The sequence below is a fragment of the Sapajus apella genome, unplaced genomic scaffold, assembly GCF_009761245.1.
Source record: "Sapajus apella isolate SASKATOON/1434 unplaced genomic scaffold, GSC_monkey_1.0 scaffold159, whole genome shotgun sequence".
NCBI classification, from domain to species: Eukaryota; Metazoa; Chordata; class Mammalia; order Primates; family Cebidae; genus Sapajus; species Sapajus apella.
The window spans coordinates 102,748-117,471 of record NW_022437099.1 but is presented as its reverse complement, the minus strand read 5'-3'; the positions used below and the strand labels follow the sequence as shown (position 1 = coordinate 117,471).

Genomic DNA, 14,724 nt, shown 5'->3' with positions numbered 1-14,724 from the left:
TGCTGGGATTAAAGGCGTGAGCCACCGCGCCTGGCCACATTTTTATTGTTTTAAACCACCAGTTTGTGGTACTTTGTTACAGCGGACCTGGAAAATGAATGCACAAATATATTCTCTTTTCTGAATATTAGCATATTAAATATTTTTTGTTTTTGAGACAGAGTCTCCCTTTTGTTGCCCAGGCTGGAGTGCAGTTGATGCTATCTCGCTCACTGCAATCTCCGCCTCCCGAGTTCAAGCAATATTGTTGCCTCAGCCTGCCGAATAGCTTGGATTACAGATGCCCATCACAGTGCCCAGCTAAATTTTGTATTTTTAGTAGAGATGGGCTTTCACCATGTTGGCCAGGCTGGTCTCAAACACACACCTTTGGAGTGGTGGTTTCTCTCCTTTGCTGGGTAGAGTTGCTTATGATCAAGGAAATCTAGTTTTTTTTGTTTTTGTTTTTTTTGAAACAAGGTCTTTCTCTGTTGCCCAGGCTGGAGTGCAGTGGCACAATTACAGGTCATTGCAGCATTGAACCTCTGGGCTCAAGCAATCCTCTTGTCTCAGCCTCCTGAGTAGCTGGGACTATGGGTGCATCACCAAGCCTGGCTAATTAAAAAATTTTTTTTGTAGAGTTGATGTCTTGATGTGTTGTCCAGGCTGGTCTTGAACTCTTGGCCTTAAGTGATCCTCCCATTTTGGCCTAATAAAGTACTGGAATTACATGTGAGAGCCACTGCCCCCAGCAGAAATCTTTTTTTTTTTTTTTTTTTTTTTTTTTTTTTTTTTTTTTTTAGAATTCTCTGTCACATCATTCTTGAGATGTGGGTTTTCTGGCACCTTAAAAGATGAGGGCTCCACCAAATCTCTTCTCCCATGCATGACACTCATAAGGTTTCTCTCTCAGGTAGATTCTATAATGTAAAATTAAGCTAATGCTGTGGCCCAAACTTTCCCACCTCTGGGATTTACAGGTCTTCTGTTCTGTCTACCACAAATGCCATGCTGAGACTGGAAGTCTTTTCACACCCATTGCACTGTAGGGTCTCTCCTCAGGTGGATTCTCTGGTGCACAGTGAAGCATGAGCTTGACCTGAAGCTTTTCCCCCACTTGCTGTAAGGGTGGAATTGCTCTTCAGTGGGGCCACCTGGTGGTGATGAGGGCTGAGCTTGGCCTGAACCTTCTGCCACTCTCACTACATATTACACTTTTGTTTCAGTGTGGATTCTTCCATGCACCATCCAAGTGGTGCAGGTAAAGTGCTCTCACACTCAAGGCAATGATAGTACCTCTCCCTGGTGTGGTTCATGGTGATGCCTGAGCTAGAACTAAAGCTTTTCTTGTACTTGCCACATGTTTGAAGCCTCTCCTGGGTGTGCACTCCCAGCTCTGCTGTGGCTGCAACTTTTCCCACATTCTTTACGCTAGTAGGGCTTCTCTCTGGTGTACGATGTTAGCACATCTTCACATCGGACCTCTCTCTCCTCATCACCTCTTCCTGGCCTTGCCCACCTTGCAAACCATGGCCAGTTTATTGTTTGATTTCTCCTCATAATTTTCTAGCAGGTATTTTTTCACTGCTTTCTGCCTTGAAGGCCTTTTCCTTCTTCACATTAGAATCCAAAGGCAAAAGTAAAAAGTGAAGGTGCTAGTCTTGAAATAGGGTGTGGAACTCGGAAAAAAAATAACTGGAACAATTAGATTAAGTTTCTTTGAATGAAGTAATTTACAGAGCTCAAAGGCAAAGCTAGAAGGAGGGTAGCTTTGGGTGACTGTTGAAACGACGACCCCTAGCAAGGTCTTTTTCATAGGCTCATATGGACTGCTTTTTTTTTTTTTTTTTTTTTTTGAGTTGGAGTCTTTGTCACCCAGGCTGGAGTGTAGTGGCATGATCTCAGCTCACTGCAACCTCTGCCTTCTAGGTTCAAGCGATTCTCCCACCTCGGCCTCCTGAGTAGCTGGGATTACAGGCGCCCACCACCACACTCAGCTAATTTTTTTTTTTTGAGATGGAGTCTCCATCTGTTACCGAGGCTAGAGTGCAGTGGCTCGATCTTGGCTCAATGCAACCTCCACCTCCAAGGTGGGAGGATCTCTTGAGCCTAGGAGTTCAAGACCAGCCTGGGCAACAGAGTGAAACCCCACTTCTACAAAAAATAACAAAATTAGTGGGCTGTGGTGGCACATGCGTATAGTTCCAGGAGGCTGTGGTGGGAGGATTGCTTAGTCCAGGAGATTGAGACTGTAGTGAGTTGTGATCATGCCAACCTGGGCACCACAGAAAGGGTCTATCCACACACACACCCCAACCCCTGGAGCCTGCGTCAAAAAAAAAAAAAAAAAAAAAAAAAAAGTACAGCCTTACATAAATCTTGGGCCTCTTTAGTTAGGGAGTGACAATCCTGTGACTAACTTGGGTCTCCTGACTCCCACCCATGGGACTTTCTGCTAATGCTCACTTTCTAACTCCAGTTTCACTTGTCTCATGTCAAAAACCCCAATTTCAGCATCTTCAGGTTGGGGTCTAGGCACCTCACCACCCCTTTTGCTTATGCCCCATGCTCCAGACTCCGTGCTTGCCCGGGCAAGGCCATTGGGCAGTATGGGCACGTGGGGCATCCAGAGCAGGTGACACACATGTTCACTGCGCCAACTGCATGTGCTCAATGCTCGCCTGCAGGCCTAGCCACACAGAGTGGGTATGGGGCACTGGAGTCTTTTGCAAAACTACAGTTTGGCTCTGGATTTTCTGCGATCGTGACTGTGGCCAAGCCAGGGGCATGAGCTCCCAACAGTGTCCAGTGAAGGGTAGACTGGACACTGCCATACTGGGCTGGTTGGGACCAAGGACCTGGAGGAGAAGCACCCTGCACCGTTGGTGCGCCCACTCCCAAAGCCTTTCTTCCCCAATCCAGGAAGCAGACCTGAGTCGTGGTTTGCACCCAGGTGTGGGTTCCATTCTGCGGCCCAGACTCTGTCTGCAGTCTACGAAGGAGCCACCTAATACTAGGGGTCTGTGAGCTGGAGTGCCTGTGACAAGGGGTCCCCAGCTCTGGGCAGAAGAAAGGCTTGGGCCTCAGGCAGGCCTAACCCACCCTTAGCTGGTCAGTGTGGGGACTGCAGTGTGGGGCTGCAGAGGGCCAAGGAAAAGGAGAAAGGGTCAATGAACAGCTACCCCTGGCTCTCTCTGGTACAGGAGCACCAACCCCTGAAAGTGGATAGAAGCACTTTAAGTTTGAAGTTTAGAAAACTACAGGCTTCACCTTGTACCCCAGTGAATGGCTAAACTAGCAAACTGATGGCCATTGTCTGATGTGTCCAACAGACATGCTGTTTGTCCCTCACCATGTTTTAGGTATCTTTGAGGCAACATTAAAAATTAGATTTCAAGCCAGGTTCAGTGGCTAACGGCTGTAATTCCAACACTTCGGGAGGCTGAGGCAGGAGGACCGCCTGAGGCCAGAAGTTCAAGGCCAGCCTGGGCAACACAGTGACACCCCTGTGTAAATAGGGGTAAATAAAAACGATGAGATAGGAAGACTGCTTGAGCCTGGAAGAAGAGGCTGTAGTGAGCCATGATTGCACAGTGCATTCCAGCTGGATGATGGAATAAGACCTGTCTCAAAAAAAAAAAGGAACACCATCATTGCTATCTTCTTTCTTGTGTCCCTTTTTTATTTTTGAGATGGAGTCTTGCTCTCTTGCCAGGCTAGAGTACAGTGGTGTGATGTCGGTTCACTGCAACCTCTGCCTCCCAGGTTCAAGTGATTCTCCTGCCTCAGCCTCCTGAGTAGCTGGGACTACAGGCACCCGCCACCACACCTGGCTAATTTTTGTATTTTTTTTTTTTAAAGATGGGGTTTCACCATGATGGCCAGGTTGGTCTTGAACTCCTGACCTCAGGTTATCCGCCCACCTTGGCCTCCAAAGTGCTTGGGTTACAGGCGTGAGCCACCGCGCCCGGCCTAATTTTTGTATTTTTATAGAGACAGGGTTTCACCACGTTGGCCAAGTTGGTCTTGATCTCTTGACCTCACGATCTGCCTGCCTCAGCCTCCCAAAGTGCTGGGATTACAGGCATGAGAAACCGAGCCCGGCTTTTTTTTTTTTTTTTTTTTTTTTAGATGGAGTCTTATTCTGTTGCGCAGGCTGGAATGCAGTGGCACAATCTCAGCTTACTGCAGCCTTCGCCTGTGGGTTCAAGCAATTCTTCTGCCTTAACCTCCCAAGTAGCTGAGACAACAGGCACCCACCACCACACCTGGCTAATTTTGTACTTTTTTTTAGTAGAGATGGGATTTGACCATGTTGGCCAGGCTGGTCTTGAACTCCTGACCTCAAGTGATTCACTCACCTCGGCCTCCCAAAGTGCTGGGTTAACAGGTATGTGCCACCGTGCCGGGCCACTTGTGTCCTTTTTGAAAACAGGGGAAGTCACAGAAATCTTCCAATAGAAGGCCTCAATGTCTCATTAGCTGAATTATCACACATGCCCATATCTAAAAAAAACCCAGCATAGTGTTAAACTGAGACTGGTATTAAGACTCACTTCTGGCTGGGCATGGTGGTTTACACCTGTAATCTCAGCACTTTGGGAGGCTGAGGTCAGGAGTTTGAGACCAGCTTGACCAAAATGGTGAAGCCCCATCTCTACTAAAAATACAAAAATTTAGTGGGACGTGGTGGCAGGCATCTGTAATTCCAGCTACTTGGGAGGCTGAGGCAGGAGAATCCCTTGAACCCAGGAGGTGGTTGTTACACCATTTCACTCCAGCCTGGGCAAAGAGAAAAAAAAACAAAAAAAAAAAAAAAAAAAAAAAAAGGAATACTATGTAGATTGAAAAAAAAAAGAAAAAAAAAGTAAAAACAAAAAAAGACTTACTTCCTGGAATTAGAACAAAAAAAAAGGAAAAGCACAGAGACAGTGAGTAAATGAATGTCAATAAGGCTCTGATGGAAAAGAGAAAGCAAGGTGATGGCGGTGGACAGGGAAACAGATTTGAGTATAAAAATAAGTGTTAAGAGAACTATTTAAACAATTATTTTTGAGACAGGGTCTCTCTCTGTCGCTCAGGCTAGACTGCAGTGGCATGATCATTACTCGACTTGCTGGGCTCAAATGATCCTCCCACCTCAGCCTCCTGAGTAGCTGGAAATACAAGTGCGCATCACCAAACCTGGATAAATTTTTGTATTTTTTGTAGAGAGGGGATTTCAATGTGTTGCCCAGGCTGGTCTCAAACTCCTGGTCACAAGCAATCCACCCACCTTGGCCTCCCAAAGTGCTGGGATTACAGGTGTGAGCCACTGTGCTGTCCTCTTTTCAAAATTCTTGACAGTAATTCACAGAAGGACATATATTTTATATCATCTTGTACACATACACACATTCATGTAACTGAAACGAGTTTCATGAAATATACTATGTAGGAAAATAAAAACCTAGTTAATTGCAAATGTAATTTTATTAACATTTTAATACAACATACTGCAAAATCCCTTAAAAAGTACAGACACAATTTTCTTTTTTTTTTTTTGAGATGGAATCTCACTGTTGCCCAGGCTGGAATGCAGTAGCATCATCTCAGCTCACTGCAATCTCTGCCTTCCTGGTGTAAGAGATTCTCGTGCCGCAGCCACCCTAGTAACTGTGACTGCAGGCATGCGCCACCATGCCTGGCTAAGTTTTGTATTTTCAGTAGAGATGCGGTTTCACCATGTTGGCCAGGCTGCTCTCGAACTCCTGATCTCAAATGATCTGCCCACCTCGGCCTCCCAAAGTGCTGGGATTACAGGTGTGAGACCCCATGCTCTGCTAAACACAAAATTTTGTAAAGATTTTATTTAATGTGATGGGTGTGCTTGTCTGTTCATAAGTTCCTTCCAGTCAGGAACACATGAAGATAATGCTACCCGCATGTCTGGTGCACTATTGAGCCTATTTCTTTTCTTCGTTTTTAATCGTGTCAAGATTGAAAATCCTAATTCACACAAACAAGTAGTTGTGAATGGTAGTAACAGCAATATACTCTTCCTACTTAGCAGTGGAAATTTATCTTTAATCTTAATCCAAAATGCTGATAAACTTAATGTCTTATAATAATTCTTTAGTGTGAATGATGAACTGAGCTGCAATAATTCATTCTCTTCTTCAGGCTCCAAGTTTAACTGAATTATTGATTCTGGGTTTTGAAAAGCAAATGGATCTTTCATCCAAATATTTTCCTTTAATGATTCAAATTTCTCTTCTGGAAAGTAATAATTAAAAGTTTGAGACAAAGAAGTGAGATGCAACAATATCTCTAACTTTATTTCTTTTAAGCAGTCTTCATTAATAATGTTCTCTTCAGTGTGTTGCAATAATGTTGGGAACATATAGTAGCTGGGGCAATTACTTTTAAGTCTTGCTTGCCACAGCAATAATGTTTTTTGGAATCCTAGAATATGTTCAAGATACTGAAATATATCATTGTTTTTCCCCTGTATTTTCAGGTTTAATTCATTAAGAATGCTAAAAATATCACTTAAATATGCCAATTTTGTTACCCAGATATTATCTTCAAAAATACTTGCCAAATGAGATTGCTTTTCAATGAGAAAAATGTAAATCTCATTCCTGAGTTCATATACTCGGCTCAATACTTTTCCTTGAGAAAGCCAACGAACTTCGGTATGAAACAATAAGTGGGTATGGTTAACTCCAATCTCTGAACAAAATACTTCAAGAAGTCGGTTATTCAGTGAACTTCCTTTAACAAAATTAACAATTTTCACTGCATTTCTCAATACGTCCATTAGACTTGGTGAAATTTCTTTGGATACCAAAGCTTCTCGATGAATAAAACAGTGATTCCAAAGAGCATTGTTGTGGGTTGCTTCTAACAATTTTTCAATAAGTCTGCTATGTTTTCCAGTCATATTTGCTGCTCCATCACTTGAAATTCCTTTACAGTGTTTCCAGTTTAATTTATGCTGACCAACAATGCAGTTTTCTAATTCAGTAAATAAATCCAATCCAGTTATGTGTGAATTTAAGTTTAAACAACATAAGAGGTCCTCTACAAAATCATCTTGCCACACATATCTGACATAAAGCAAGAGTGTTGGACCACTTGCAATATCAGTGCTCTCATCAAGTTGGATGGCAAAGTCTACACCAGACTGCAGCCGTGTAATAAGCATTGCTTCCAAATGTTTTGCAATCGTACAGATTCGACGAGAGATTGTATTATCACTAAGAGGTATAGTTTTTAGTTTATCAGCTGATTTATGATCAAAAATTGTACGTACCATATCCATACATGCTGGAAGGATAATTTTTTCAGCTGCAGTGTGAGCCATTTTCTCTTTTGCCACTCTATATGCAACTAAATATGATGATAATAAGGCTCTCTCATTCATAGTTGTAGAGCGACTGAGAACTTGTGGTGATGACTCTACTTTGTTTTTTTCCTTTTGAAAATGGTCTTCTTCCTCTTCCTCCTCCACCTTCACTATCACAATGCCTTTCATCTCCTGGGTACCCCATGGAGACAAATGTATAGTATCCCTTGATTCAGGAGTCATTATTCAGGTTCCAGGAACTGGCTCACTTGATGCAAATAGGATCTGTTTTGCAGGGCTGTGCTTTGTGACCTAGGTTTTATAAGATCAGGTTTTACTATCCTGCAGGGTAGAAAAATGTAACAACAGTATTAAAAAGCAACATGGTATTGCTGGGCTGCTAACAATGCATACAAAACAATTCACTAAATCTAGTGGTGTGACATGGTAACTGATGAGTAACTGTCATTCATGTTGCCTGTGTGTCAGGGAGATTTGATGTATTATATACACAACTAATTTAATACCCAGGGAAATGTTATGAGGTTCACATGATTACTATTCTTATATTACAGGTGAAAAAATAGAAGCTCAAAAAGATTAAATGTGCCCAACAACCCACAGTAAGTCAGTAAGTATAGAACCAGCACTCAAATCCAATTCTGAAACTGATGTCCTAAATATGTTGCTGCACTGCCAACTCTAAAAACTGATCTAGTCCCTCTTAAAAATGATCACCAAGGGCTGGGCACAGTGGCTCACGCCTGTAATCCCAGCACATTGGGAGGCTGCGGTGGGTAGATCACCTGAGGTTGGGAGTTTGAGACCAGCCTGGCCAACATGGAGAAACCCTGTCTCTACTAAAAATACAAAAAATTAACTGCGCATGGTGGCAAATGCCTGTAATCCCAGCTACTTGGGAGGCTGAGGCAGGAGAATCGCTTGAACCTGGGAGGTGTTGGTTGGGGTGAGTTGAGATCGTCTCCAGCCTAGGCAACAAGCATCAAACTCCGTCTAAAAAAAAAAAAAAAAAAAAAATCACCAAAGTAGGATATACAAGATGATCCACTGAGGCACAGGGAAAAAAATTAGAACTTGTATTTTTTTCTTAAAAATAAGAAGTTATAGGGCCGGGCGCGGTGGCTCACGCCTGTAATCCCAGCACTTTGGGAGGCCGAGGCGGGTGGATCACGAGGTCAAGAGATCGAGACCATCCTGGTCAACATGGTGAAACCCCGTCTCTACTAAAAATACAAAAAATTAGCTGGGCATGGTGGTGCGTGCCTGTAATCCCAGCTACTCAGGAGGCTGAGGCAGGAGAATTGCCTGAACTCAGGACGCAGAGGTTGCGGTGAGCCGAGATCGTGCCATTGCACTCCAGCCTGGGTAACAAGAGTGAAATTCCGTCTCAAAAAAAAAAAAAAATAAGAAGTTAAGGCCGGTGGCTCACGCCTGTAAACCAAGCACTTTGGAGGCCAAGGCAGGCGGATCACCTGAGGTCGGGAGTTCAAGACCAGCCTGACCAACATGATGAAATCCCATCTTTTTTTTTTTTTTTTTTTTTTTTGGACGGAGTTTCGCTCTTGTTACCCAGGCTGGAGTGCAATGGCGCGATCTCGGCTCACCGCAACCTCCACCTCCTGGGTTCAGGCAATTCTCCTGCCTCAGCCTCCTGAGTAGCTGGGATTACAGGCACGCACGGCCTTAGCCACTGCGCCCGGCCTTTTTTTTTTTTTTTTTTTAAGATGGGGGGTCTCACCGTGTTGGTGAGGCTGGTCTTGAACTCCTGACCTCAGGTGATCCACCCGTCTTGGCCTCCAAAGTGCTTGGATTACAGGCGTGAGCCACCTTGCCTGGCCGAAACCCCATCTTAAAAAAAAGAAAAAAAAGTTAAGTGGTATAATTATTCAGTATTATGAATACTGAAACATTTCATGTTACATAGATCCATGAATTATTCTGGAGGGAGAATGAGATTTCTACAACACATGGGATGGACAAAGCACCTTCACTTGCTTGTTTGCTAATACACTGCAATATTTCCCCATTCATGTGAGCTTAGTAGATTTGGAGATATTACCTAAATTCATGTGAGCTTAGTGGATTTAGAGGTATTACCTGACTTTACTAAATGAACCCCATGTTTTCTTTGGTACTCTGTTACTTAGCCTTTCTCAGTAATGTAAACAACTTTCTGTATGTTGGTGGCACAACTGGAAATGAACGAAGGGCAGCAGGTTTTGCTTAGATGAATGTTAAATTCAGTTTATCAGTGAATTCCAAAATTGGAAGGGCCCCTGAGATAATCTATTTTACTTTAGTTATGACATGTTTGAGACTTGGTAGGTCTATGTGTTTTCATCCAAGAATATCAATGGGAGAACTGGTACCAGTCTAATGGTCCATTACATTGTCCACAAATTCCCTTCTCTACCCCTCCATGTCAAGCGTAGATACTTTCTACAACTGAAAACCCCCCATGTCCGAAACTGCTCATTTAAAACCCTTCCTGGCAGGGTGCAGTGGCTCATGCCTATAATCCCAAAACGTTGGCAGGTGGAGGCGGGCGGATCACCGGAGGTCAGGAGTTCAACACCAGCCTGGCCAACATGGCAAAACGCCATCTCTACTAAAAGTACAAAATTAGTCAGGAGTGGTAGTGGGCGCCTGTAATCCCAGCTGCTCAGGAGCCTGAAGCAGGAAAAGCTTGAACCCGGGCAGCGGAAGTTGCAGTGAGCCGAGATCTCACCACTGCACCCCAGCCTGGCCGACTCTGTCACAAAGCAAAACAAAACAAACAAACAAACCAAAAACCCTAAAGCCTTGAAACTGAAAGGAAAAGGGTCCAGTGTAAATAATCTTTTCTTTCTTTCTTTTTTTAATTTTTAGAGACGGGGCTTCACCATATAGTCCAGGCTGATCTTCAATTCCTGACCTCAGGTGATCCACCCGCCTTGGCCTTCCAAAGTGTTGGGATTACAGGCGTTGAGCCACCATGCCCGGCAATAATCTTTTCCTATTGCATCCCAATCACTTCTTTATTCAGTAGGCTTCAAACACTTTTTTTTTTGGTTTGTTTTTGAGACAGAGTCTCGCTCTGTCGCCCAGGCTGGAGTGCAGTGACGCAATCTCCACTCACTGCAGCCTCCACCTCCCGGGTTTAAGTGATTCTCGTGCCTCAGTCTCCCAAGTAACTAATATTACAGGCGTGTGCCACCATACCTAATTTCCGTATTTCTTTTTTTTTTTTTTTTTTTTTTTGAGACGGAGTTTCGCTCTTGTTACCCAGGCTGGAGTGCAATGGCGTGATCTCGGCTCACCGCAACCTCCGCCTCCTGGGTTCAGGCAATTCTCCTGCCTCAGCCTCCTGAGTAGCTGGGATTACAGGCACGCACCACCATGCCCAGCTAATTTTTTGTATTTTTAGTAGAGACGGGGTTTCACCGTGTTGACCAGGATGGTCTCGATCTCTTGACCTCGTGATCCACCCGCCTCGGCCTCCCAAAGTGCTGGGATTACAGGCTTGAGCCACCGCGCCCGGCTTAATTTCCGTATTTCTAGTAGAGACAGGGTTTCACTGTGTTGTCCAGGCTGATCTTGGAACTCCCGACCTCAAGTGATCTGCCCGCCTAGGCTTCCCAAGGTGCTGGGATTACAGGCGTGAGCCACCGTGACCGGCCTTCACGCTAATCGCTACCATAATGATGGTGGGTTTGAGGGTGAACATTATCTGCAGACACGGGCTTAACAAGCCCATCCTAATAAAAAAAACTGTAAGGCTAATGACACTTGGTATCGTGTAAGACTGCCCGAATTTTACAACTCGGGGTACCTAGGAAACCAGAAAAGCCCTCACCAGAAGGAAAACCAGTGGGGACAACTGGGGAGCACAGATAATCTGACTGGGATCATTTTGTCCGCGCGTCTTTGGGGTGAAAACCCAGGACTCGGAGGCCAGAAGGGACACGCAGACCGCCTCTCCCCAATCCCAGGAGTGTCCCATTCCAGTCCGGAAACCAAAACTTTGTTCCCTTCCCACCTGTACCCAGCGACGCCTCTGCTGGAAGACAGCGCTTGCCACTGCCGAGGCTGGCGCGACCCGCTTTCACTCCGTCCAGGGCGGTTGTGGCGAGGGGATTGCAGGACACAGCAGTGCACGTCCAACTCTGTCCCCCCCCGGAGAAGTCTGGGGTCCTGGGATAGGAGGAGTTGTGACTTCGGGGACCAGGGGCACTGGACTCGGGCACTGGACTCAGACACAGGCCCTCTGGACGTCAGAGCCCAGGGAAAGCGTCCCAAAAGCCAGAAGTGCGTCATACCCGCTTTCCGGGGCTGCGCTCCGCTTCGGGGTCCTCTCTAGGATCGCGGGAGGACTTTGCATCCCTGTGTAGGGCTCTAAACTAGGGTTTGGGGATCTTGCTCCTCAGCTTGTCCGCTCCGAGGAGGTGCACGGGGCGGGGAAAAGGGGATGAATTTTCCTTTATACTGCCCTGCTCAGATACTTATATGTTCCTTCTATTTTTCTTAATGATGGCAATAATTGTAATAGTTATAATTATTATCACACAATAAAAATAGTGATTGTGTGTCTGTGGCAGAGGAGATGAATGAAACAAGGGTGGAGGCAGAAAGATCAAGAATAAATGGTTTCACAAAACGAAGAGGCTGTCTCTCTTGAGATGCTGATTATGTATGTATTGCCAGTTGAATGGGCAGTATTTTCAAATATTGTCTGTAGGCAACAGACGTTCTTTCCAACACTAGATAGTTATAAAATTCTGAGCTTGTCTTATGTTTCCTGGGAGTTTTCAGATTAGCAATGGTGAAACCATAAGTTGAATTTGAGGCGTTTTTGCTGTCCAAGTGTTATCACAATAATTAGGGCTTCTACGTTTGGTAAAGAATAACTTCACCGTTTTTTTTTTTTTTTTTTTTTTTTTTTGAGATGGAGTCTTGCTCTGTCGCCCAGGCTGGGGTTCAGTGGTGCGATCTTGGGTCACTGCAACCACTGCCTCCCAGGTTCAAGCGATTCTCCTGCCTCAGCCTCCTGAGTACCTGAGATTACAGGCACATGCCACTACGCCCGGCTAATTTTTGTATTTTTAGTAGAGACAGGGTTTCACCATGTTGGCCAGGCTGGTCTTAAATGCCTGAACTTGTGATCTGCCTGCCTCGGCCTCCTAAAGTGCTGAGATTACAGGCGTCGCGCTCGGACGACTTCACCTTTTATAAAACAGTAACTGAGACCTTGAATGGCTGTGACATGACTCTAAGTCCGGGCAAGTCTGTGGTACAGCGCAACAAGAGAAAAGCCCACGAAAGGAACAGCTATGTGTTACAGAGCCTATGATTGCATGGTAATCCGAATTACCTTCTAGGCCCTGACTAATGTTTCATACGTTATGGTTTTGTTTTTTTTTTACAGGGATAGAGGTTCTCAACCTATGGGGTTTGATCTTGCTGTGGTTGCCTTTTTCTACTTCCCCATGAGTCTTCTCGATAATCCACTTGAGTGTGTCTTTGCTCCATACATATATATTTTCCCGCAGAGCACCTTCAAGTCCAATCTTTGCTCCTTTATCACTGTCTGGCTCTCTGATCTATAGTCCTCCTTGATGATGTCATAGTCTCAGAACTTATTCCTCCAGATACATTCTCATATTTCCTTCCAGTGTTCCAAGTCATTGCTAAGAGCCATTACATTGCTATGCACTGTATTTTTCTTCTTTGTCTGAACCAGTCTCTCCACCCTGTCTCCATTCCTACACTTAAGTGCCTAAAGGGTCCAGGGAGGCAGATTACTGAATGCAGCTGACTGGGTATATGTTTTTGTATTTGTGTTGTGTGTGTGGCAGGAATGGTGGGCATCTCTATAACGACTCCTCCTTTCTTTGCCTACTGACCTACTGGCACAAGAAACTCAAAGTGTCCTGGTGGTAGTCTATTTCCAGTTCAATGGAATATTTAATGTCTCCTAAAGGAAATGTTCTTCCTGGAAATAAGGATCGTAACCCAGCTGGCTCTAGTTTTTGGAGCTAAGAGGCACAAATTCTACAGGTGAGTGACTGGGTATGATAGTAATAGGCTACTCCTGTATGCATAAAGTCCTACTGGAGACACAATACTATATATCCGTTTTGGCCCAATACATATCAATGCATATACTCTATCCTGAAGTACTGCTCCAAACTTTGCAAGGCATTACATCTTAGTTGGCAATTTAGCCTAGTCTTCAACAGGCCATTCCAAAATCCTATCTGGCTAGCTGCTTCTGGATGATGAGTATGCACCATGAATTTTGTAGCTTCAAGTTCACTGTCACACCTCCTTGGCTATCAGTGGGTTCCTTAGTTTCAGGTATGTCAATGGATAAGGCACTCTGCAAGCTCTCAGATGGTGGTGCTGCTGGAGGCAAAGTAGTTGGGGAAGACAAGCTCATTTACAGCATATATCAATTCTGGTAAGAACAAATTGAAGCCCATTCCAAGGTAAAAGGGATCTGATGCTGAGGTAGGGGGATCACTTGAGGTCAGGGGTTCAAGACCAGCCTGGCCAACAAACATGGTGAATCTCTGTCTCTACTAAAATACAAAAATGCTGGGTGTGGTGGCAGGTGCCTGTAATTCTAGCTACTAGGGAGGCTGAGGCAGGAGACTTGCTTGAACCCAGGAGGCAGAGGTTGCAGTGAGCCAAGATCATGGCACTGTACTCCGGCCTGGGATACAGAGCAAAACTCCACGTCAATTAAAATAAATAAATAAAAAGTGGAAGCCTTTCAGGTCACCTAATACATGTGTTGGAACAGTATTCCCAGGTGCAGAATATGTTACCTCCAAATCCAAAGAGGCCCACCAGGACCTGTTCCAATTTCTTTGGGATTAGTGGGTGCAAGGGGGAACAACTTTCTTTTACCTTTGGGTGATGTCCCCAAACCACTGGACCCCTTCATCCATTTGATTAATGCCCATATCTTCAGGTTTCTGTACTGCCTTAGTAAGAAGTCTTAGTAGGATATCTATGGCCCTTGTCACTTGCTCCTCACTGGGTACTATTAGCATTTGTCATCAATCTGGTGGCCCATCATGATGGTTGGGTAAAGTTCCTGTGGACTACACTGTGACAGAGATAGGCCTCAGGATCCCACTCTCTCCCTGTATGAGCCACGACTTTGACTCAGGGGACTTTTTGAGTCTGCACTATTGGTCTCCTTTGCATTACTGTCACTGTTATAAACAGATCCTTGGCCTAATTTTCAGCTTAGCTAGATGCAGAATCACCTTCATAATTTATTAAAAATCAGTTATTATATGTATCTAGGTCTATTTCTGGACTTTTTTTTCCCTTAGAAATTCATCCTCATATTTCTGGAGTTTCTATTGTGCTCTATTGATCTATTTGTCTATATGCTGATATCA

The 14,724-nt window shown here is 44.6% G+C and overlaps 1 protein-coding gene across 2 annotated transcripts; it reads right to left on the bottom strand.

The window, feature by feature from the left end:
• Positions 1-5,432: 5,432 nt before the first annotated feature.
• FAM200A (family with sequence similarity 200 member A) lies at positions 5,433-11,623 on the bottom strand. Of its 2 annotated transcripts, none has more exons than XM_032266535.1 (2): positions 11,349-11,623; positions 5,433-7,651 (listed from the first exon to the last, which is right to left on the bottom strand). In XM_032266535.1, exon 2 carries the CDS (start codon positions 7,550-7,552, stop codon positions 5,831-5,833), a length of 1,722 nt encoding a protein of 573 aa, XP_032122426.1. In that variant the 5' UTR covers positions 7,553-7,651; positions 11,349-11,623; the 3' UTR covers positions 5,433-5,830. The 2 variants fall into 2 exon arrangements, with proteins under 2 accessions (XP_032122426.1, XP_032122427.1); XM_032266536.1 differs by having other exon boundaries at positions 5,433-7,621.
• Between the last annotated feature and the right edge of the window lie 3,101 nt (positions 11,624-14,724).

Coding starts and splice junctions, on each gene's coding strand:
- FAM200A (XM_032266535.1), bottom strand. CDS start 7,552: ATGACTCCTGAATCAAGGGATACTATACATTTGTCTCCATGGGGTACC.